This window comes from Tachyglossus aculeatus, chromosome 26 (genome assembly GCF_015852505.1).
Source record: "Tachyglossus aculeatus isolate mTacAcu1 chromosome 26, mTacAcu1.pri, whole genome shotgun sequence".
NCBI classification, from domain to species: Eukaryota; Metazoa; Chordata; class Mammalia; order Monotremata; family Tachyglossidae; genus Tachyglossus; species Tachyglossus aculeatus.
The window spans coordinates 21,227,349-21,251,712 of NC_052091.1; the positions used below are offsets into that span (position 1 = coordinate 21,227,349).

The following is a 24,364-nucleotide window of genomic DNA, read 5'->3' on the forward strand; positions in this document are numbered from 1 at the left end:
CACATAGTAAGCTCTTAATAAATACTACATACACACACAAAAAAAAAAAATGAATAAAGAGTGGAGCAATGCAGAGCCCAGGTGGAGAGGTCCCAAATCATCCTCCGGCCTGGGTCTAACGAGAACCGAGCATGATCTCTGGTTTACCTCGGATTTCAGTCTCTCTATCTCCATCTCTCCATCCTCGATCTGTTGTCTCAGTTGCTTGGCAACTGTCTTCTCCGTCTCCACGATCTGGAGTAGATGGAGGTATTTCTGCATTAAAGCCTCGTGCTCCGTGGCCATGTTCCTGTAACTGTCAGCCGGACACGGCACTGTTAATGGCTCCGGACCCGTTGGTCAACCCGCCTCCCCACCTCCTCCATGAACTCCCACCCAGCCCTGATCCCCTGAGCCCAGCAAAGGTTCAGAACTCTGGAGAACACCAGGACCCCACAGTGGGTCTTTGGTGCCTGCTGGGCTGGGCCATTCCTAATGCCAGTGTTGGCTGCTCCTTCCCTCTTCCCTGGAAACTGGTCCAGTCTGACAGCTCTGGTGGCCATCACCCTCCCTGTTCCCCACCTCACCCCTGGAGTCTGGCCCAGCCCACCAGCTCCAGTTTCTATCACCCCCAGGTGCCACCCTACTTACCCTGCTCCTCTCCTCACCTCCGAGACTAACTCAGCCCACCACCTCTGGTCCTCATCACTTCCACATGACCCAGCAGCTGGGAGCAAACCCCCCTTTCTCTGCCTTGGTCTCCCTTACTCCCCAACTTGGGGACCAAAGCTGCCCATGGCACATTACGGGGCGTAAGCTCGTCGTGGGCAGGGAATATATCTGATTATTGTATTGTACTCCTCCAAGCTCTTAGTACAGTGCTCTACACATAGTAAGCACTCAATAAATATCTTTGAATGAATGAATGAATGGTATGCCTCTGCCAGGAGCATTTCCTCCATCCAGCACCCTAAGAAGGTCAGCAGAGGAGATTCCCTGCTCCCTTAGAGCCAGGTGGCCCATCCTGACTTTCTCTTTCTAAGGAAGGGGACCCCAGCTGGGGGGCAGGGTTCATGTGGCACCCTTACCCAGCCCTGCGGAGTTCGGGTCCAGGTCTATCCACTAAGGCCTGGGCTCTATCCACTAGGCGACACTGCTTCCCTTCCCCAAGCCAGCCGGGGGAGGGAACCAGGAGCAGGTTTGTTTCCAGATTTCGTTTTTTTGATCTTTAATCTTCTGCCAAAACCTCCAGGCTGAGCAGAGGAAGAGGAGGAGGAGGAGGAGGAGCAACTAGGCATAATGGAAAGAGGCATGGGCCTGGGAGTCAGAAGGACCTGGGTTCTAATCTCAGATCTGACACGTGCAAGGTGTGTGATCCTGGGAAAGTCCCTTCACTTCTCTGTGCTTCGATGCCCGTCCCTTCACTTCTCTGTGCTTCGATGCCCTCATCTGTCAAATGGGGATAAAGATTGTGAGCCTCATGTAGGACATGGACCAGGTCCAACCCAATTAGCTTGTTCATACCCCAGAGATTAGTACAGTGCCTGGCACATAGTAAGCGCTTAACAAATATCATAAAAAAGCAATTTAAGATTACAGCTGTGTTAGTCTGGTGTCTGCTTTGCCTTGGGTCAGTGGGCCGGAACCAGAACCAGAACCAGAACCAGAGTCTGCCAATTAGCCAAGACACCAGTGCAGGGAAGTAGGAGGTTCTTGGGGGCAGAACATAACCTCTTTCTGAGACGAGTCCTGGCTTAAGAAAAAAGATGTTTTGAAGCAGGATTGCAAGTTTAATGTCCTGGCCTTCCAGTTTGGCTGACATCTGTGGGTAATTTCTATGCTGGAACCCAAGGGCTCTTTATATCTCTGTGTACATTTTCCAGACCCTAGAAAGCCTCACTGAACAACATGTCATTATCCTATTGGCAAACAGCTGCACAAAACTACTGGGCACCCCTGCCTCCCTCCAGTCATGCGTCCCTCCCCTCCCCCTGCTCTCATCACGCCCGACAACAGGCATTTAGGTAGCAAGAACACCGGGGAGGCCTGGGTGTCTTCTTGAGGCTCCCATCCACCCTCTTTGTCCCCAGACCTGCTGAACTTCTACCTTTGTGTTTGATATTGCTTTTATATTCATAACACTTCATTTTTTGGACTGTGTCTGTTAACAATCCCACTCACCACAACACTTTCCACCTTATTTTTAGATTGTGATCCCCTAGGGGACCAGGGTCCTTGTCTAATTCTCACCTGGGCATTTTATTCCAGGGCTTAGTACAGTGTTCCTTGCTCAGAAGCTGCATAACAAATGCTACTGCTGCTGCTGCTGCTACTACTACTACTACTACTACTTTTATTTCTATTAGCAGTATTACTACTACTATTACTACCACCACCACTACTACTATTACTGCTACTACCACAATTACAACTACCATTATTGCTACTACCAGTACTATTACTACTACTACCACTACTATTACTACTACTACCACTACTACTACTACCATTACTCCTCCTCCTCCCATTACTACTACTACTACTGCTATGGCTGCTGCTACTACTACCACTTCTGCTATCACTATTACCACTACTACCACCACTACTACTTCTTCTACTACTACTACTACTACCTTTACTAAATGCCAGTTAGGATCCATTACATTTCAGTGTTAATTGTGCTCTGATGCAAAATTGTCGTTGAGTTCTCCATCTGGGTTTCACCAGTTGTTCTCCCCTCCCACAGAAAGTCTTCTGTTGTCTTCGACAGAGAAGCAGCATGGCTTAGCAGATAGAGCAAGGGCCTGGAAGTCAGACAGACCTGGGTTCTGATCCCGGCTCCACCACTTATCCGCTGCATGACTTTAGGCAAGTCACTTCACTTCTCTGTGCCTCAGTCCCCTCATCCATAAAATGGGGATTAAGACTGTGAGCCCCATGTGGGACAGTCTCTACTCTCCCATCCTTCCTAGCAGTATCTTCAGATGAGATATCCTCCCTCCTCTCAAGTGCTACTCCAACTACCTGTGCTTCAGACCCCATTCCCTCTCATCTTATGAAAACTCTCACCCCTTCCCTCCTCCCCTCCTTAACTTCCATCTTCAACTGCTCACTCTCCACTGGTTCCTTCCCCTCTGCCTTCAAACATGCCCATGTCTCCCCCATTCTAATAAAACCCTCTCTTGACCCCACTGCCACTTCTAGTTATCGCCCTATTTCCCTCCTACCCTTCCTTTCTAAACTCCTAGAACGAGTCGTCTACATGCGCTGACTTGAATTCCTCAACTTCAACTCTCTCCTAGACCCCCTCCATTCTGGCTTCCAACCCCTACACTCCACTGAAACTGCCCTCTCAAAGGTCATCCATGACCTCCTTCTTGCCAAATCCAACGGCTCCTACTCTATCCTAATCCTCCTCGACCTCTCAGCTGCCTTTGATACTGGGGACCACCCCCTTCTCCTCAACACACTATCCAACCTTGGCTTCATAGACTCTGTCCTCTCCTGGTTCTCCTCTCATCTCTCCAGCCGTTCGTTCTCAATCTCCTTTGTGGGCTCCTCCTCCCCCTCCCATCCCCTTGCTGTAGGGGTTCCTCAAGGGCCAGTTCTTTGTCCCCTTCTGTTCTCTATCTACACTCACTCCCTTGGTGACCTCATTCACTCCCACGGCTTCAACTATCATCTCTACGCTGATGACACCCAAATCTACATCTCCACCCCTGCTCTCTCTCCCTCCCTCCAGGCTTGGGTCTCCTGCTGCCCTCAGGACATCTCCATCTGGATGTCTGCCTGCCATCTAAAACTCAACATGTCTAAGACTGAGATCCTTATCTTCCCTCCCACAAACCCTGTCCTCTCCCTGACTTTCCCATCACTGTAGACGGCACTTCCACCTTCCCCGTCTCACAAGCCTGCAACCTTAGTGTCATCCTCGACTCCGCTTCCTCATTCACCCCACACATCCAATCTGTCACCCAAACCTGCCAGTCTCACCTCCACAAAATCGCCAAGATCCGCCCTTTCCTCTCCATCCAAACTGCTACCTTGCTGGTTCAATCTCTCATCTTATCCCGATTGGATGACTGCATCAGCCTCCTCTCTGATCTCCCATCCTCCTGTCTCTCCCCACTTCAGTCCGCTGCTGCCCGGATTATCTTTATACACAAACATTCTGGGCATGTCACTCCCCTCCTCAAAAATCTCCAGTGGTTGCCTGTCAACCCACGAATCAAGCAAAAACTCCTCACACTTGGCTTCAAGGCTCTCCATCCCGTCGCCCCCTCCTACCTCACTTCCCTCTTCTCCTTCTACAGCCCAGCCCACTCCCTTTGCTCCTCTGCTGCTAACCTCCTCATTCTTGCCTGTCCTGCCATTGACCCCTGGCTCACGTCCTTCCCCTGGCCTGGAATGCCCTCCCTCCACACATCCGCCAAACTAGCTCTCTTCCTCCCTTCAAAGCCCTACTGAGAGCTCACCTACTCCAGGAGGCCTTCCCAGACTGAGCCCCTTTTCCCTCTCCTCCTCTCCTCCCCAATGCCCCCCTCCCTCTGCCCTACCTCCTTCCCCTCCCCACAGCACTTGTATATATTTGTACAGATTTATTACTCTATTTATTTTACTTGTACATATTAACTGTGCATTTATGTCTGCTCTGCACACAGTAAGCGCTCAATAAATACGATTGATGATGATTGATGATGATTTATTTTATTAATGATGTGCATGTAGCTATAATTCTATTTATTCTGATGGTTTTGACACCTGTCTACATGTTTTGTTTTGTTGTCTGTCTCCCCCTTCTAGACTGTGAGCCCGTTGTTGGGTAGGGACCGTCACTATATGTTGCTGACTTGTACTGCCCAAGCAGTACAGTGCTCTGCACACAGTAAGCGCTCAATAAATACGATTGAATGAATGAATGAATGAATGAATGACAGTCCAGTTAGCTTGTATCTACCCCAGTGCTTAGAAAAGTGCCTGGCACGTAGTAAGCGCTGAACAAATATTGTCTTGTCTTATGCTGTCAAGTAGTCTCAAACACATAGCGACACCGTGGACACATCTCTCCCAGAATGCCCCACCTCCATCTGCAATTGTTCTGGTAGTGGATCCATAGAATTTTCTTGGTAAAAATACAGACATGGTTAACCATTGCCGCCTTTCTCACAGTAAACTCGAGTCTCCACCCTCAACTCTCTCCCATGCTGCTGCTGCCCAGCACACGGGAGTTTTGACTTGTAGCAGATTGCCTTCCACTGGCTAGTCACTGCCCAAGCTAGGAATGGAATGGGAAGGCCTCTGCTTGACTCTCCCTCCTATAGCTGAGACTGGTAGAGTACTGGAAAGTCTCCAAGTGTGACCCTGAGAGGGGCGCTTATAGAGTTGCTCAGTGGAAAGAGCACGGGCTTTGGAGTCAGAGGTCATGGGTTCAAATCCCAGCTCCATCACATGTCTGCTGTGTGACCTTGGGCAAGTCACTTAACTTCTCTGAGCCTCAGTTACCTCATCTGTAAAATGGGGATTAAGATTGTGAGCCCCACGTGGGACAACCTCAAGACCTTGTATTCCCCCCCCCAGTGCTTAGAATAGTGCGTTGCACATAGTAAGCGCTTAACAAATGCCATTATTATTATTATTATTAAATACCACAATTATTATCATTATTATTGTTGTACTCTCCCAAATGCTTAGTACAGTGAGCTGGGATTATAATACAGGCCCTTCTGACTCCCAGGCCTGTTCTCTAACCATTAGGCCAGGCTGCTTGTAATGTGCTGAGGCTCCTTTCTTGCATGCTTTATTCACAGAGGAGAGGAGGTCTTTCTCCTCTGTACAATGTGCTGAGGTCGCTCTCCTCTGAGACTCAGTTTCCCCTATCGGAAGGGGGAATGGACCCAGGACTCCTGGGGAGATGGATGTCTCCCCAGATGGTCTGAGCATTGGAGATGTATATCATCTCTCCACATTAGGTTTTGTTAACCCTCCCCCTATAGCTCCATCCTCTAGACTATAAGCTTATTGTGGGCAGGAAATGAGTCTGTCATACTGTTGCCTTGTCCTCTCCCAAGTACTTAGTCCAGGGCTCTGCACACATAAAGTGCTCAATAAATAATAATCATGGTATTCCTTAAGCGCTTACTGTGTGCCAGACACTGTTCTAAGCACTGGGGTAGATATAAGATAGTCATGTTGGACCCAATCCATGTCCCACCTGGCACTCACAGTCTTAATTCCCATTTTACAGATGAGGAAACTGAGGCACAGAGAAATGACCGGCTCAAGGTCATCCAGCAGACAAAAGGTGGAGCCAGGATGAGAACCCAGGTCCTTCTGACTCCCAGATCCAGGAACTATGCACTAAGCAAACCCGGGGTGGGTGTGGGGGGGGCAGGGGAGAAGGAAAGCCCCCACTAGTATATTGATGATGACAATGATGGTATTTGTTAAGTGCTTACTGTGTGCTGAGCACTGTTCTAAGCTCTAGGGTAGATAGAAAGTAATCAAGTTGTCCCACATGGGGCTCACAATATTAACCCCCATTTTACAGATGAGGTTACTGAGGCACAGAGAAGTTAAGTGACTTGTCCAAAGCCACACAGCTGGCAAGTGGTGGGGTCAGAATTGAATCCACGACCTTTGGCTCCCAAACCCATACTCTTTCCACTAAGCCAGGGGAGAAGCCATTTCTCTAATATCCCGGGGAATTTGCAGACCAAGTTCCCGTTTGGATTTCCAGGACCACTGATGCAGCCACTTCTGGAGAGGGGTACCCCGTCAGCCCCACCTCCACCCCAGGGGGCAGGCTCATCTACATACCTGGCACGGGCGATAGCAGCCACCCAGTCATCACAGTCTTTGGCATCCTCTGTCCGCAGCTCCAGGGCTTTCTGGTTGTCATGGTTGAAGTTAACGGTGAAGTAGTGCTGTGGGGAGGAAGGGACAGAGGGGTACGGGGGCAGAGGGGCAGAGATGTTACAGGGCAGAAGCATGGCTGGGCCCCCCAACCCCCACCCCTCTGTCAAGTCCCGGAGAGGGTGACGGCCTGGGAAGGGGGTAGAGGAAGAGCAGGGACACCCGGGGACCGGCCATCCCAGCTGCAGCTCCAAAGGAATGGGCACTGGAGAGGGCTAGCAGTGTCCCCTGCTGCTTATTTTTTTTTTTTGAATGGTATTTGTGAAGTATTTCTATGTGCCAGGCACCATACTAAACCCTGGGGCGGATACAAGTAATCTGGTTGGAAACAGTCTCTGTCCCATGTCGGGCTCAAAGCCTTCATCCCCATTTTACAGATGAGGTATACAGGGCTCACAGAGTGAAGTGGCCTTTTTTTAATGCTATTTTTTAAGTGCTTATTATGTGCCAGGCACCATACTAAACACTGGAGTGGATACAAGGTAGTCAGGTTGGACACAGTCCCTGTCCCATGTGAGGCTCACAGTCTTCATCCCCGTTTTACAGATGAGGGGACTGAGGTCCAGAGAAGTGAAGCGACACTTCACCAGGTCGTGGTTCTTTGTATTTTTTATGGTATTCATTGAGCATTTACTATGTGCCACGCACTGTTCTAAGCACTGGGATGGAAAAAGATAATCAGGTTGGACACAGTCCTTGACTCAGATGTGGTTCACAGTCTTAATCCTTATTTTACAGATGAGGTATTTGACGCACAGAGAAGTGAAATGACCCTTTTAAATGCTAATTTTTAAGCTTTTACTATGTTCCAGGCACCATACTAAGTGCTGGGGTAGATACAGGATAATCAGGTGGGACACAGTCCCTGTCCCACATGGGGCTCACGGTCTTCATCCCCATTTTACGGATGAAGGGACTGAGGCCCAGAGAAGCGAAGTGACTTGCCTGAGATCACAAGGCAGCAGACAAATGGCGGAGCTGGGATTAGGATGGTTCGTTCATTCAATCAAATTTGCTGAGCGCTTATTGGGTGCAGAGCACTGTACTAAGCTCTTGGGAGAGTACAACAGAACAATAAACAGATACATTCTCTGCCCGCAACGAGCTTACAATCTAGAGGTATTTTTCTCAAAAGAGAAAAAGAGTAAAAGAGAAGAAGCAGCATGGTTTAGTGGATAGAACCTGGGCCTGGGCTATAGAAGGGTCTGGGTTATAATCCTGGTTCTGTCACTTAGCTGCTGGGGAACCTTGGGCAAGTCATCTCCCTTCTCTGGGCCTCTGTTCCCTCATCTGGAAACTATGGATGAAGACTGTGAACACCCCATGAGATTGTAGCCAACTCAATTAGCTTGTATCTACCTCCGCGTTTAATACAGTGTCTGACACATAGTAAGTGCTTAACAAATACCATATTTAAAAAAAAAGGGAAAGGCAGAGACTGTGTTTTTCCATGCTGGACCACTGTGCTGCCTCAGTGACCATCCGCACCGGGCCCCTTTGTGCCACCCTCCACTTGGCCTCCATCCCATCCTGCCTTGCAACATCTCAGCAGGAAGGACAGAAGCAGTGACGGCCTGAATCTTCGGCCAAATGAAGAACGTGGGGAACCCCCTCAGAGGATGCCCTAGTCCAGGGGTCCCCTTGGCTACCATAGTGGCCATTTGAACCTGAGCTATGAGGTGCCTGAATCTCTCCTCCGCTAGCTTCAGGGCCCTACTGCTCTTTTGGTTTTACTTGGTGTCTCCATCCTCTAACACCGTTTTTGTCTTTTTATCATTTCACCTCTCCTTGTGTGTCTGTTGTCAGTCCCCTCTCCCCACCTTCACACTCAGATCGCGAACCCCTTGAGGGCCAGGGACTGGGTCTAATTCCCACCTCCGTGCTCTTTCTCTGTGCTCACTAGAGCGTGCTGCCCATAATAAGCCCTTAATGATGGTATTTGCTAAGCATTTACTATGTGTCAAGCAATGTTTTAAGTACTGGGGTAGGTACAAGCTAATCGGGATGGACAGAGTCCCTGTCCACTCATTCATTCATTCATTAATCACATTTATTGAGTGCTTATGGTGTGCAGAGCACCGTACTAAGCACTTGGGAAAGTACAATACACCAATAAAGAGAGACAATCCCTGCCCACAACGAGCTCACAGTCTGGTGGGGGGAGACAGACATTAAACCAAGAAAACAGACATCGATATAAATAAACAAAATTACAGATATATACATAAGTGCTGTGGGGCAAGGAGGAAGGGAAGAGCAAAGGGAGCAAGTCTGGGTGATGCAGAAGGGAGTGAGAGATGAGGAAAAGTGGGGTTTAGTCTGGGAAGGCCTTTTGGAGGAGATATGCCTTCAGTAAGACTTTGAATGGGGGGAGAGGAATTGTCTGGCAGATTTGAGGAGGGAGGGCATTCCAGACCAGAGGTAGGACATGGGCCAGTGGTCGGCGGTAAGACAGGTGAGACGGAGGTACAGTGAGAAAGTTAGCACCAGAGGAGCAAGTGTGCGGACTGGGACAGAGAATGGAGGTGAGGTAGGAGGGGCAAGGTGATGGACAGCTTTAAAGCCAATGGTGAGGAGTTTTTGTCTGATACAGAGTTGGATAGGCAACCACTGGAGGTTTTTAAGACAGGAAGGATGGTGGTGCCATCTACAGTGACGGGGATACAGTCCCCACATGGGGCTCACTGTCTTCATCCTCATTTTCCAGGTGAAGTAACTGAGGCCCAGGGAAGTGAAATGACTTACCCAAGATCATACGGCAGATGAGGTGCAGAGCTGGGATTAGAACCCAGGTTCTTCTGACTACCAGGCCCATGCTCTATCCACTAGACAATGCTGCTTCTCAGCATGACCTACTCTCTTAATAATGGCAGTAATCCCCTCTATGATAGAAGACACAATTCCTGCCCTCAAGGAGCTTACAGTCTAATGGCAACGGTAGACATAAAACAGTAGTAAATATACTAGAATTAAGAGTGAGGCTATAGACATAACTAATAGAATGGGGAAGAGGAAATCCAGTGGAAGGTTGGGAGTCAGGGGAGCTGCATTCTAATACCGACCCTGCCACTCGTCTGCTTTGGGACCTTGGCCAAGTCACTTAACTTCTGTGGGCCTCTGTTTTCTCATCTGGAAAATGGGGGTTAAATGCCCGCTCCCCACATTAGACTCAGAGCCCCACATGGGACAAGGAGCATGTCTGATTGGCTTATCTTGTTATTACCCTCTAGACTGTAAAGTCCCTCTTGACTAGAAGCTCGTTGTGGGCAGGACATGTATATATTGTACCTCCTATGCGCTTAATACAGTGCTCTGAACTCAGTAAGCCCTCAATAAACACGATTGATGATTGATTCATCTGGGTTCTTAGCGCAGTGCTTTGCACATAGTAAGCACTTAACAAATACCAAAATAATTCATGAGATTGTAAACTCCTTGAGGGCAGGGAGCATGTCTAACATGTAAATCTACTGTATGTATTATCCCATGGATTGATCCAAACCCTCTGAAATCTGCTAATATTTTCTATTGCCCATCATCTCATGTCAACAAATTCCAACTGTTTGCCTCTTGTCAGAGAGAGAAGATGTGTTTCTTTCTGTTCATTTCAAATCTTTCATCTTCAAGCTCCAGGAGATTTGGGGAACAATTCCATGTTCTCCCAACCAAACCTTTCCTGGGTCTATAATAATAATACTAATAATAATGATAATGACATTTGTTAAGCATTTACTATGTGCCACGCACTCTTCTAAATGCTGGAGTAGATATGAGTTTATCAGGTCGGACACAGTCCCTCTCCCACATGGGGCTCCTTAAGAGGGAGTAGGATTTAATCCCCATTTTAAAGATGAGGTAACTAAGGCATAGAGAAGTGAAGTGACTTGCCCAAAGCCACACGGCAGACACGTGACAGAGCTGGGATTAGAACCCAGGCCCTCTGACTCCCAGGCCCATGCCCTCTCCATGCTGCTTCTCAAATAACAGTAACAATAATAATAACAATGGTATTTGTTATGAGGTCTATATGCCAAGCACTGGGGCAGAGACAATATTAGTCAGGTCAGCCCTTGTCCCAGATGGAGTTCGTGGTCTAAGGGAGAGTGTGGGCAGGTACTTAATCCCATTTTACAACTGAGGAAATGAAGGCCTAGAGAAGTGAAGTGACTTGCCTAAGTTCACATAGCAGGTTAGTGGCAAAGCCAGGATTAGCATCCAGATCTCCCTCTCCTAGCCCCATGCTCTTTCCACTAGGTCACTGCGTCCCCTCTCCTCTGGCTGTCCCATGCCCACTGCTTCCCCAGGCAATCTGGAATTTGGGGGATCCATTTGGAAGGACCCCTTTAGACTGTAAACTCATTATGGGCAGGGAAAATGTCTGCTAATTCTCTTGTACTGTCCTCTCCCAGGCACTTAATACAGTTCTCGGGTCTGGGAGTCAGAAGGAACTGGGTTCTAATCCTGGCTTTGCCCTCCCCAGACCCAGATCCTGTGAAATAAGCCACTGGCAAGCAGCATAATCAAGCTCCATGTGTAACCTATATTTAGCTTCCTTTGACATTTACTGTATTTGTGCTAATTGTCAGTCACAGTGGCAGCCTTGGCCTGTGTTGTTTTAGTGGTTCATGTGCCTCTCATTGGTTTCCTAGGGAACAAGTAATGGTGATGGGGGGGGCGGCATGTAATGAAATGTCAAATACAACATCGAATAACTGAACTAATAAGGAGACAACGGAGCATTAGTGATTGACTAGTAGTCCCTCTGACCTGAGGAAAAGTTGGCTCTTGGTGAGGGGTGAGCTTGCTGTGGGGCAGGAGACTGCAACCATCCTCATCTCCTTAAGGTCAATTAATCAATCGACTGTATTTACGGAGCACTTACTATGTGCAGAGCGCTGTACTGAGTGCTTGGGTGAGGACAATACAATGCAGTTGGTAGACACGTACCCTGCCTACAAGGAGCTTATGGTCAATAATAATAGTAATAATTGATGACATTTATTAAGCGCCTACTATGTGCAAAGCACTGTTCTAAGCGCTGGGGAGGTTACAGAGGAGGACAGTCAAGGTGAGGTCTGGCTGGAGAGTCTACTAGTGAATCAGTGGTATTTACTGAACACTGAAGTGTGCAGAGCACTGTACTAAGCACTTGGGAATGTACAGTACAATAGTAGCACACACGTTCCCTGCCCAGAACATACTCGCAGTCTAAAGGAGGAGAGTTAAGGGGAAGTCTGGCTGGAGAGTCTGTCAGTTAATCAGTGGTATTTATTGAGGCACTTAGTACAATCCTCTGCATACAGTAAGCGCTCAATAAATACAATTGAATGAATGAATTGAGAGCTGACCATGTGCAGAACACTGCACTGAGTGCTTGGGAGAGGACAACACAACAAAGATGGTGGACACGTTCCCTGCTCCCAAGAAGGTTACAGTTTAGAGGAACTCACGGTCCAGGGTAGTCAGGGTGGGGGGGTGGGCGGGGCAGATTTCTCGACCTCGTAATTAAGCGCCATCACTCAGAGAACTGAGTACGGCCGTTGAGATCTCCCCAAATCCATCTGTGCCCACCCACCCACCCATCCAAGTTTCTTTTTGTTATTTTCCCCTCTGGCAAGTTCTCCTAGGGTGGTGCTATGTTCTCACCACCACATGTCTCCCCTAATCCTTCCCTCTCCTCCTCCTTCTCTGCTACCTCTGCCAAGCTCCCTTCCTCCTTTCCTGCCCACGCTCCCTCCTGCTCCATTACAGCCTACCTCTTCTGAGAAGCCTTCCCTAGTGAAAAGGAACGACTCAGTGCAACTGTCCAGCAACTTCCTCCCTTCCTTGCCCTGAAACCTCCCCACCAAGTCCCTCCCCAACATGTTAAAGATCTAACAGTTCAATCCTCCCTCCCTGGCTCTCTTGGGGGATTGTGGGTAAGGCATGCCTTTGTTTGGTTTGATGGGGGAAAGTCTGGCCTTTGGCTGGTCTGTCTCCTGTCTGGTTCTGTCAGACAGTCAGTCAATGGTATTTATTGAGCACTTACTGTGTGCAGAGCACTGAACTAAGCACTTGGGAGAGGACAGTATAACAATAATCAGACACATGCCCTGCCCACAATGAGCTCACAGTCTAGTAGGCATCCAGTACAGTGCTCTGACCACTGTAGACTCAGTCGAGTTTGTGACCGTGATGCTGTGTCCAAGATCTGGAGAAGCAGAGCAGAGTAATCACACCTGGCTTTAGGGGTGAGTGATTTTAGTGAATTTGCTAGCCCAACTAAGGTGTGAGAACTCTTCCCTGCTAAGCACATAGAGAAGCAGCATAGCTCATTGTGGGCAGGGAATGTGAATGCTATACTGTTATACTGTCCTCTCCCAAGCACTTAATAGAATAAGCACTCAATAACTATAATTAAGTGATCAACTGGCCTAGTGGACAGAGCACAGGCCAGGAAACCAGAAGGACCTGGTTTTAATCCCGGCTCTGCCACTTGTCTGTTGTGTGACCTTTGGCAAGTCACTTCACTTCTCTGAGCTTCTGTTTCCTCACATCTACAAAGTGGGGGTTAAGACTGTGAGCCCATGTGGGACGTGGATTATGTCCAACCAGATTAGTTTGTACCTATTCCAGGGCTTATTACAGTGCCTGGCACATAGTAAGCACCTAACAAATTCACTTCAGGAGAAAAGATATGACCAGAGAGTCTCAAGGGGGTCAGAAATCAGGCCTCTCTGAATCATGAGACCTTTGCCCCTCCCATGCTCTGCCCAGCTTGCTCCCACAAAAGCCTTGCCTTTTTGCCATCCTGCATACCCAGTGGGTGCTCACCTTATCTCCTCCACAAAATCTCCTAGCGTTTCTCTCCTCTGGGCCTCAGTTCCTTCATCTGTAAAATGCGGATTAAGTTGGTGAGCCTCATGTGGGACACGGAGCATGTCCACCCTGATTAGCTTGTATCTACCCCAGCACTTAATACAGTGACTAGCGCAGAGTAAGTGCTTAGAAAAATACCATTAATTTTTTTTAAAAACAAAAAAACAAAAATGAGCTTATGGTCTAGAGGATGCAGGTTGTAGCGGGTTAGAGAAACCACGTCAAATGAGCTTTCAAGATAGAACGCAGATTCTGCCTGCTCCTCCAGTCAAAGCACCCGGCAGACCCACCCCAGTGCTTAGTACAGTGCCTTGCACAGAGAATACCATTATTAAGCACTTTGTACAGTTCTCTGCACACAGACAGCGCTTAAGAAAAACAATTTAATGAATTTAGCACTGAATCAATCAATGATATATATCGAGCACTGACTGTGTAAAGAGCACTGTACTGAGCGCTTGGGAGAGACCAATATAACAGAATTAGCAGACGTGTTCCCTCCCCATAACGAGCTTAGAGAAGGAGACTCTCCCAAGTGCTTAGTACAGTGCTCTGCATACAGTAAGCACTCAATCGATTGATTGAGACAGATCTTCTGCCCCAAGGATCTTCTGCCTCTCGATTACTCCTTATTCCCATTAGCTTTCTCAGGTCCATGAGCCCTGGGTTTCAGAGAACCATCTGTCTGCCTTGCCCTGCTCCATCTCCAATCCCCCCTGCTCCATCTCTGATTCTCCCCCGGGGCTCCGGTCTAGTTTTCCACACCAGGTGGAAAATGCTGATCTGCCAATCTACCAGGCCTCCATCAATCATGCAGAGGCTGGGGACTGGGGTGAGAGGAGAAGTGAGACTTGGAGCTTCAGAGGGGGGAATCAAAGTCAAGAAGTGGGTGGCGGGGAGACTGGAGACAGGAAGACAAGGAAAATAATAACAATAACAACAACAATAATAATAATAATCACTCAGCAATCCACTATTCATTCAAAGCTGTACTAAGTCCTGGGGTAGATAAAATATCATTGTATAATCTATAGCCCCTGTCTCACATGGACTCACAATAAAGAGAGGAAGGAGGAGTATCAATAGCATTTATTAAGCTCTTACTGGGTGCAGAGCACTGTATTAATCTCTAGGAGAGAACCTGTATTTAACTCTCACTTTATAAATGAGGAACCTGAAGCCTGGAGAAGTGAAGGGACTTGTGGGTTTAGAACCCGGGTCCTTCTTACTCTCAGGCCTAGGATCTAGCCATTAAGCCATGCTGCTTCTGCACTAGAATGTGGTCAGGGGCCAGACAGGCATGGGCAAAGGGAGAAAGATAACAATAATAATGCTACTTGTTTAGTGCTTACTATGTGCCAAGCACTGGTCTAAGCACAGGAGTAGATACTAGTTCAACAGGTTGGACACAGTCCCTGTCCCACATGGGGCTCATGCTCTTATCCCCATTTTCCAAATGAGGTAACTGAGGCCCACAGAAGTGAAGTGACCTGCCTGGGGTCACAGAGCAGACATGTGGCAAAGCTGGGATTAGAACCCATGTCCCTCTGACTCCTAGGACTGTGCTTTATCCACTAAGCCACGCTGCTTCCCTAGCCACGCTGATGACAGCAAGGAGAAAGGCTGGTCCTACCCGGGACTAGAAAATACATGGAGGGAGGGGGCAGAGAGACGAGGGGGAGGGGAAATAGAGGACAGAAGGAAGGAAGGAGACCTAAGGTGGCATGGGACCAGGGCTGGCCACGAGGACTTTGCCAATCTTTCCCAACAATTGAGCCGTTTGACTTTATTCTTTTCCTTGGGACACGTGCCAGAGCTTCTTCTCAATTGTCTCACAAGTTCCCATTTGCCTTAGCCTACAAGATGTTTGGGTGCCCTTTCTCTGACTATCTGTGCCAGGTCTGTGCCAGAGGGCAAGGAGGATCGTTGGCAGGAATAATCCAGTACAAGCAATCACAATTAGCAAGGATGGGCCCACTGTCCAAAAGAAGCATATTTTCTTTTACACCTGACCCAGTTTCTCCAAGCCCAGGGACCCATGCCCATTTGACTCCTTAGACAAAACTTGCTCTTCTTGTGCCCCTCTCCTGGACACATCTTCTAAGGGGTGAAGCTGAAACTCAAGGGAAGAAAAAAGTTCCAGGTTCCTCCGCTCACAAAAAATCTCACCAATGTGAGATTTGCAACTAGTTGCTTTAGTCCCTGTCTCTTGACGATGAAACCAGCGGTGGCTTAGTGGATAGGGTCCAGGCCTGGGAGTCAGAAGAAGCTGGGTTCTAATACTGACTCCGCCACTTGTCTGCTGTGGGACCTTAGGCAAGTCATGTTACTTCTCCATGCCTCAGTTACCTTGTCCTATCCCGCCTAGATTACTGCATCAGCCTCCTTTCTGACCTCTCAACCTCCTGCCTCTCCCGTCCTCAGTCCATACTTTACTCCGCTGCCCGGATTATCTTTCCACAGAAACGCTCAGGGCATGTCACTCCCCTTCTAAAAAATCTCCAGTGGTTGCCTATATTCCTCCGAATCAAACAAATACCCCCCCTCACTATTGGATTTAAAGCACTCCATCACCTCGCCCCTCCTAACTCACCTCCTTTCTCTCCTTCTACATCCCAGCCTGCACACTCTGCTCCTCTGGTGCTAACCTTCTCACTGTGTCTCCATCTCACCTGTCTCGGCACCGACCCCAGCCCACATCCTATCTCTGGCCTGGAATGTCCCCCCCGCCCCTCCTTTCAAATCTACCAGGAAATCTCTTTACCCCCTTTCAAAGCCCTGCTGAAGGCATATCTTCTCCAGGAGGCCTTCCCAGACTAAGCTCCACTTTTCCTCAGCTCCCAATCCCTTCTGCATCACCCTGACTTGCTCACTTTGCTCTTACCCCCTCTCCCCACCCCCAGCACTTATGCATATTTGTATATGTCTATAATTCTATTTATTTATTTTGATGCCTGTTCACTCGTATTGATGCCTGTTTCTTCCCTCCATTCATTCATTCATTCATACATTCAATCATATTTATTGAGTGCTTACTGTGTGCAGAGCACAGTACTAGGCACTTGGAAAGCACAATTCAGCAACAGATGTAGACAATCCCTACCCAACAACAGGCTCACAGTCTAGATGTGGGGAGACAGACAACAAAACAAAACTTGTAGGCAGGCATCAATAGCATCAAAACAGATAAATAAAATTATAGATATATAGAAATCATTTATAAAATAAATAGAATAATAAATATGTACATATATACACAAGTACTGTGGGGTGGGGAGGGGAGGGGGTAGAGCAGAGGGAGGAAGTAGGGGCAATGGGGAGGGGAGGAGAAGCAGAGGAAAAGGGGGGCTCAGTCTGGGAAGGTCTCCTGGAGGAGGTGAGCTTTCAGTAGGGCTTTGAAGGGGGGGAAGTGAGCTAATTTGGCAGATGTGAGGAGGGAGGGCATTCCAGGCCAGAGGTAGGATGTGGGCCAGGGGTCGACGGCGGGACAGGCGAGAATGAGGCACAGTGAGGAGGTTAGCAGCAGAGGAGCGGAATGTGCAGGCTGGGCTGGAGAAGGAGAGAAGGGAGGTGAGGGCAAGGTGATGGAGAGCTTTGAAGCCAGTAGTAGGAGTTTTTGCTTCATACTAAGGTTGATAGGCAACAACTGGAGAGTTCTGAGAGCAGTTGGTCTGGGGCCTGTGAAAATGTGGATTTTTGGACAGTGAAATTGTGGCTCCCCAAATACAGATAAATAAGTAGGGTTCTGGGGCTGGGGAAAGGAGAGAACAGTGGGGAGAAAAAAGGGATCCACTGGGGATGGGGGCTTCACCCCACGCTTAGTACAGTGCTCTGCACATGGTAAGTGCTCAATAAACACTTTTACTGAGTACTGATTGATCGACTAATTTACCAAATAGTTTTTTAATGGTATTTGCTAAGCGCTTATTATGTGCAGGCACTGCACTAAGTTCTGGGCAGACAAGCTAATCAGGGTGGACACGGTCCCTGTCCCACATAGGGCTCACAGTCTTCTTCTCCATTTCACAAATGAGGCAACTGAGGCACAGAGAAGTAAAGGGACTTGCCCAAAATCACACAGCAGACAAGTGGCAGAGCCAGGATTAGAACCCAGGTCCTTCTGACTCCCAGGCCCAGGCTCTAGCCACTAGGGCCATGCTGCTTCTTAACCAAATACTTCTGGCCATTTGGTTCCAAACTGGTGGATCTGTTAGCTTGAAAGCTCCTTGAAGGTAGGGATCATATAGTATTTGCTCAGCACTTACTATGTGCCAGGCACTCTACTAAGTGTTGGGGTAGATGCAATCTAATCAGGTTGGACACAGTCCATGTCCCACATGGGGCTCAAAGTCTTCATTTCCATTTTCCAGATGAAATAACTGAGGCTCGGAGAAACAAAGTGACTTGCCCAAGGCCATACAGCATACAAATGGTGGAGTTGGGATTAGAACCCAGCTCCTTCTGACCCCAAGGCCTGTGCTCTAGCCACTACACCACTCCCATGCACTTACTTCAGTGTTCGGCATAGAGTTAGTGCTCAATAAATACCATTGATCGAAATGATATCTACCTTCTTCAGGACTAGTGAATGGCTTTGTGGAGACCCAGATGGTCTGTTGGGAAAGATGTCTTAGAAGCAAGCTTCACCTGCTTTTCTCTAAGTCACTGAGAATATTGTGCTCTTTGGTGCCTTAGAAACTTTCCATTCATTCATTCTTGAGCGCTTACTGTGTGCAGAGCACTGTACTAAGCGCTTGGGAAGTACAAGTCGGCAACAAACATTCCAGTTTGTGAAGGATCCAGTTTCAACCCATGAAATGTCAGTGTGTCCTCCCATCCATCAGTCCAACACAAGTTTATGTTGTGCTCTCGGAGGGCAGACACTTCACTTTAGGAGAGTCTTTGGGAGCCAGTGAGAGAAGAGATAGGGTGCAGCGTGAGTGCATGGGCAGGGTGGGAATGTGTGCAGGGTGTGTATGCAGGGTGTGTGTGCAGGGTAGGTGCATGTGCAGGGTAGGCATGTGAGCAGGGTGTGTGTATAGGATGGATGCATGTGAAGGGTGGTCACCTGTGTAGGGTGTGTGCAGTATGGGCACTGTGTGCTCACACACTGCCCATGTGACCACAGAGAAGCAGCGTGGCTCAGTGGAAAGAGCCCGGGCTTTGGACTCAGAGGTCATGGGTTCAAATCCCAGCTCCGCCACTTGTCGGCTGTGTGACTTTGGGCAAGTCACTTAATTTCTCTGGGCCTCAGTTACCTCATCTGTAAAATGGGGGATTAAGACTGTGAGCCCCCATGGAACAACCTGATCACCTTGTAACCCTGATCACCTTGTAACCTCCCCAGCGCTTAGAACAGTGCTTTGCACATAGTAAGCACTTAATAAATGCCATTATTATTATTATGTGCATGGTAGGCATGTGTGCAGGGTGGATGCATGTGCAGAGTGAACACATGTGTGCAGGGTGGGCATGTGTGCAGAGTATGTGAGGTAAAGATAGCTCCACCAAAGGGAGCTTGCAGTCAGCCTCTTCTCACCCCTATCTAACCATGGTTTTTAAGATGCTATTAGGAAGAAAATAGAGTTCAAGAGAAAAAAAAATCTGGAAAATCATTATTCTTCCCCTAGTGCCTCCTAGTTCGAGGGAAGCGGCTCCAGAGAATTGGATAAATAATGCATTTCCCTGACAGCGGATGCTGCATTATTCTAAAGAGCTGGTCCAATGTGCTTCTCCCCAAAATTGGAAATGGGATGCGAGGAAGCCATATGGAGAAAGCGTGTGTGCAGGGGGTGTATGTGTGCAGGTTGGGCGCATGTACAGGGTGGGTGCGTGTGCAGGGGGAGCTGCATGTAGAGTGGGTGCATGTGCACGGGGCACTCTTGTACAGGGTAGGCACACGTGCAGGGTGGGTCTGGTTTCAGAGTGTGTGTATGTGAAGGCTGTATGTGTGTGCAGTATGTGTGTGTGTGTGTGTGTGTGTGCAGAGAAGCAGCGTGGCTCGATGGAAAGAGCCCAGGCTTGGGAGTCAGAGGTTGTGGATTCTAATCCCGGCTCCGCCACTTGTCAGCTGTGTGACTTTGGGCAAGTCACTTCACTTCTCTGGGCCTCAGTTATCTTATCTGGAAAATGGGGATTAAGACTGTGAGCCCCATGTGGGACAACCTAATTGCCTTGTATCTACCTTACCGCTTAGAACAGTGCTTGGCACATAGTAAGCACTTAACAAATACCAACATTATTATTATGTACAGGCAGTACGTTTGCAGTGTGTGCCTGTGTGCAGGGTGGATACAGGTGCAGGGTGAGTGTGCTTGCAAGGTGGGCATATGTGCAGGGTGAGCTGTGTGCAGGGTCTGTGTGTGTGTGTGTGTGTGCGTGTGTGAGAGAGAGAGAGAGAGAGAGAGAGAGAGAGAGAGAGAGAGAGTGTGTGCATGCGTGCAGGGTGGGCACTTGTGCAGGGTGGATTCACCCCCAGTTCTCTGAGTGGGAAGAGAGAGCCCATGGATTTCCTCCCCTCCCCCAGCTGGGGGCACAGTACCCAGCATCCCCCCCCCAACTCCACTCATAGACATAATAATAATAATAATGGCATTTATTAAGCGCTTACTATGTGCAAAGCACTGTTCTAAGCGCTGGGGAGGTTACAAGGTGATCAGGTTGTCCCGTTGGGGAGGTTACAAGGTGATCAGGTTGTCCCGTTGGGGAGGTTACAAGGTGATCAGGTTGTCCCACGGGGGGCTCACAGTCTTAATCCCCATTTTACAGATGAGGTAACTGAGGCCCAGAGAAGTTAAGTGACTTGCCCAAAGTCACACAGCTGACAATTGGTGGAGCCAGGATTTGAACCCATAACCTCTGACTCCAAAGCTCAGGCTCTTTCCACTGAGCCACGCTGATTCTCCATGGAATCCAGCCTCAGGGGCGACAAAACTAAGCTCATCAGAAATTGGCCCACATTTGGGGGTGAGGGACAGAAATCTGGGCCCCAACCTGGTCCCACAGTCAAGTTGCTGATCGAATGGAGTCGTGGGGTCGAGGTGGGTGGGAAGGAGCTGGGGAGCGGGAAGGAGGAAAAGGGAAAATGGAGATAAAGCTGAAGAGCCACAATTAGCTTTTGAATTTGATGGCTCTTGCAACGTTGCCATTATCACAGTGCCTTCTCGATCTTTTCCCTCTGAATCCCAGAGTTGAGCGTTTCCCTCTGCCCCTCAAGGACAATACGCTGAATGTTGCTTGGGAAGGATGAAGTGGGGGGAGACCGGGACCTGAAGAGGGCTCCGTCTAAATATAGTCTCTCTCCAGGGGCTTTACAGCGAGTGCTTGCGTTCCATCTGAAGGGCTGTTTTCCCCTTCCTTCTCCGTGGCTAGAAAAGAGCTCGAGACATCCGTGCCATCTGGGGGCAGGGCCAACCATCCCGTTGACTGGGCGGTTCCATCTCCGACATAGACCTGGCATGGTAGGCTCTGGTCAGGTGGCCATCCCGCCTCAGAGGATGCTGGGAATAATCTCAGGCACTCAATAATAATAATAATGACAATAATAATTATGGTACTTGTTAAGCGCTTACTGTGTGCCAAGCACTGTTTTAAGTGCTGGGGTAGATACGGGTTAATTAGGTCGGACACAGTCCCTGTCCCATAAGAGGCTCATGCTCTTATCCCCATTTTACAGATGAGGTAACTGAGGCCCAGAGAAGTGAAGTGACTAGCCCCAAGTCACATAGCAGACATGTGGCCGAGCCAGGATTAGAACCCGGGTCCTTCTGACTCCCAGGACTGGGCTCTGTCCACCAAGTCATATGAAAAGTGCTGTCAGTGCCGCTGTCCCAAACAGGAGACTTTGAATCCTGGCCCCAGTTCTGATTCTAGTCCCGGTCTGGGCTCCTGGTCAGATAAGCCATTTGGGGCTTGGATTTGGGCAACTAAATTGCTGGAGGCCTGGCCACTCCCTTGCCTCTCTGTAAACGAGTAAGCGCTCAATAAATACAATTGATTGATTGATTGACACCAGGTGCACAGAGCATAGGCCTGGGAGTCGGGAGGACCTGGGCTCTGATACCGACTCCACCACTTGTCAGTCAATCATTTTTAATGAGTGCTTACTGTGTACAGAGCTCTGTACTAAGCGCTTGGGTGAGGACAGCAGAACAATATAACAGAACAATATAATATTCCCTGCCCACAACAAGCTGTCTGCTGTGACTCTGGTAAGTCACTGTACTTCTCTGGGCCTCAGTTACTTCCTCTGTAAAATGGGGATTAAAGCTGTGAGCCTTGTGGGATGTGGACTGTGTCCAGCCTGATTCATTTGTATCTACCCCAGGGCTTAGTACAGTGCCTGGAACAGAGTAAGTGCTTAGCAAATACCGGGACATGGACTGTGTCCAACCTGATTAACTTGTATTTACCCCAATGTTTAGAGTAGTGCCTGTCACAGAGTGAGCAATTAGCAAGTACTATTAAAAAAAGCAACCCCACCAACACAGGTGGGAGTCCTTCCAGGGGTCAGTCCCCAGAGACAAACACAACTGGTTCCCTCAACTCACTATTTTTTTTAATGGTATTTCTTAAGTGCTTACAATGTGCCAGGAACTGTATCAAGCACTGGGGTAGATGCAAGTTTGTCAGGTTGGCAGTCTTAACCCCCAGTCTTAACCCTCATCTGGAAAGATGAGGTAACTGAGGCCCAGAGAAGTGAAGTGACTTGCCCAAGGTCTCACAGCAGACAAGTGGCAGAGTTGGGATTAGAACCCGGTGTCTTGGCTCCCAGGTCCAGGCTCTGTCCACTAGGCCACACTCCCCCTGACCCATATAGTTCTTGTGTGTGGTGGCCCCAAGGAGGTGGTTTGTCTAGGGATGGGGAAAAAAGCAGGTGCTAGGGTTTTATTAGCTGATCTTGTAGGTAATAATAATAATTATTATTATTATTGAGTGAGTGTCTAGTGTTGTGTGCTGTATTATGTGTGTGTCTGCTGGGGGAGGGGGTGGACAGCTTCTTTTCCCACTCATTCATTCATTCCATCTTATTTATTGAGCACTTCCTGTGTGCAGACCACTGGACTAACTCCGCTGCTCGTCAGCTGTGTGACTTTGGGTGAGTCACTTCACTTCTCTGGGCCTCAGTGACCTCATCTGTCAAATGGGGATGAAGACTGTGAGCCCCACGTGGGACAACCTGATCACCTTGAATCCTCACAAGCGCTTAGAACAGTTCATGGTACATAGTAAGCGCTTAACAACTGCCATTATTATTATTATTATTATAATTCTTGTGGTGCTTGTTAAGTGCTTACTATGTGCCAAGCACCGTACTAAGCGCTGGGGTGGATACCAGCAAATAAGGTTGGATATAAAAATAATAACGGTGATGGAAATCTTGTGGGTGAGGACGTCCAATCTCCTTTCTTCAAGGTGGATCCAGATTTGAGAGGTCTGGTCAGGTTAGATCTCTCGTTCAGCCACCACAACAACTGGCCACGGAAGTATCGAATCCCCATTTTTACAGATGAGGAAACGCAGGCCCAGGGGCACTGAGTCACAGAGAGAAGTGAAGTGACTAGCCCAAGGTTACACAGCAGGTATATGGTGAAGCCAGGATTAGAATCCAGGTCCTCTGATCCCCAGGCCCCAGCTCTTTCCAAAGTTTCAGACAATACTATCTCTTAGGAAATAATAATAACAACTGTGATATTTGTTAAGTGCTTACTATGTGCCAGTCACTGTTCTAAACATTTTTTGTGGGGGGACCGTTTGGATACAAGCAAATTGGGGTGGACGCAGTTTCTATCCCACACTTAGGGCTCCACAGTGTTAATCTCCATTTGACAGACAGGGTAACCGAGGCACAGAGAAGTGAAGTGACTTTCCCAAGGTCCAGCAGCAGACAAGTGGCAGACCCAGGATTAGCACCCAGGTCTTTCTGACTTCCAGGCAGGTGCTCTATCCACTAAGCCACATTGCTTCCATAGGAAAGCAGTATAGCCTAGTGGAAAGAGCATGGGGCTAGAACCCAGGCATCTTGACTTCTAGTCCCGGCTCTGCACTTACCTGCTGTCCGATTTGTGGGAACCTCCCTCTGCCTCATCTGTAAAATGGGGATAAAATATCCATGTTCCCTACTTCTTAGACTGCAAATTCTTTTCTGGGACAGAGTTGTGTCCAATCTCCTTATTTTGAACCTCACTCAGTGTTTCACAGATGCTTGGCACATAGAAAGTGCTTAATAAATTCCATCCCCCCATTATAATTACTACTAGCTGAATGCTGGGAGCAAGTTCTGGCAAACAGAGCAGCCTGGAGCGCTGCACTTGGAGAAGGAATGACTCTTTGGAGAGAAGAGTCAAGGTGATCAACAGGCGGAGGCCAAAGAGAAAACAGCACCAACGAGCGCGAACACAAAACACAACAGTTCAAGATTGTAAGCTGGTTGTTGGCTGGAAATGTGTCCATTTATTGTTCTATTGTACTCTCCCAAGTGCTTTCTACAGTGCTTTGCAACAATAAGTGCTCGATGAATGATTGATTGATTGAATGAATGAATAAATGAACAAGGGAAGACTTCTTGTGTGCACAATATACTCAGGACGGGGGGGGCGGTCATCACAGACCTCTT

The 24,364-nt window shown here is 48.5% G+C and overlaps 1 protein-coding gene across 3 annotated transcripts in view; it reads right to left on the reverse strand.

Moving 5' to 3' along the window:
• Positions 1-24,364, reverse strand: part of RASGRF1 (Ras protein specific guanine nucleotide releasing factor 1) — a 136,142-nt gene that overhangs the window by 101,181 nt on the left and 10,597 nt on the right. For 2 of the 3 annotated variants that reach the window (XM_038767537.1, XM_038767535.1), the window contains exons 2-3: positions 6,796-6,902; positions 148-295 (exon numbers count right to left, since the gene is read on the reverse strand). In XM_038767537.1, the coding sequence (XP_038623465.1) occupies positions 148-295; positions 6,796-6,902 (255 nt within the window). The remainder of the gene's footprint in view (positions 1-147; positions 296-6,795; positions 6,903-24,364) is intronic. The other variant, XM_038767536.1, reaches the window with a different exon arrangement.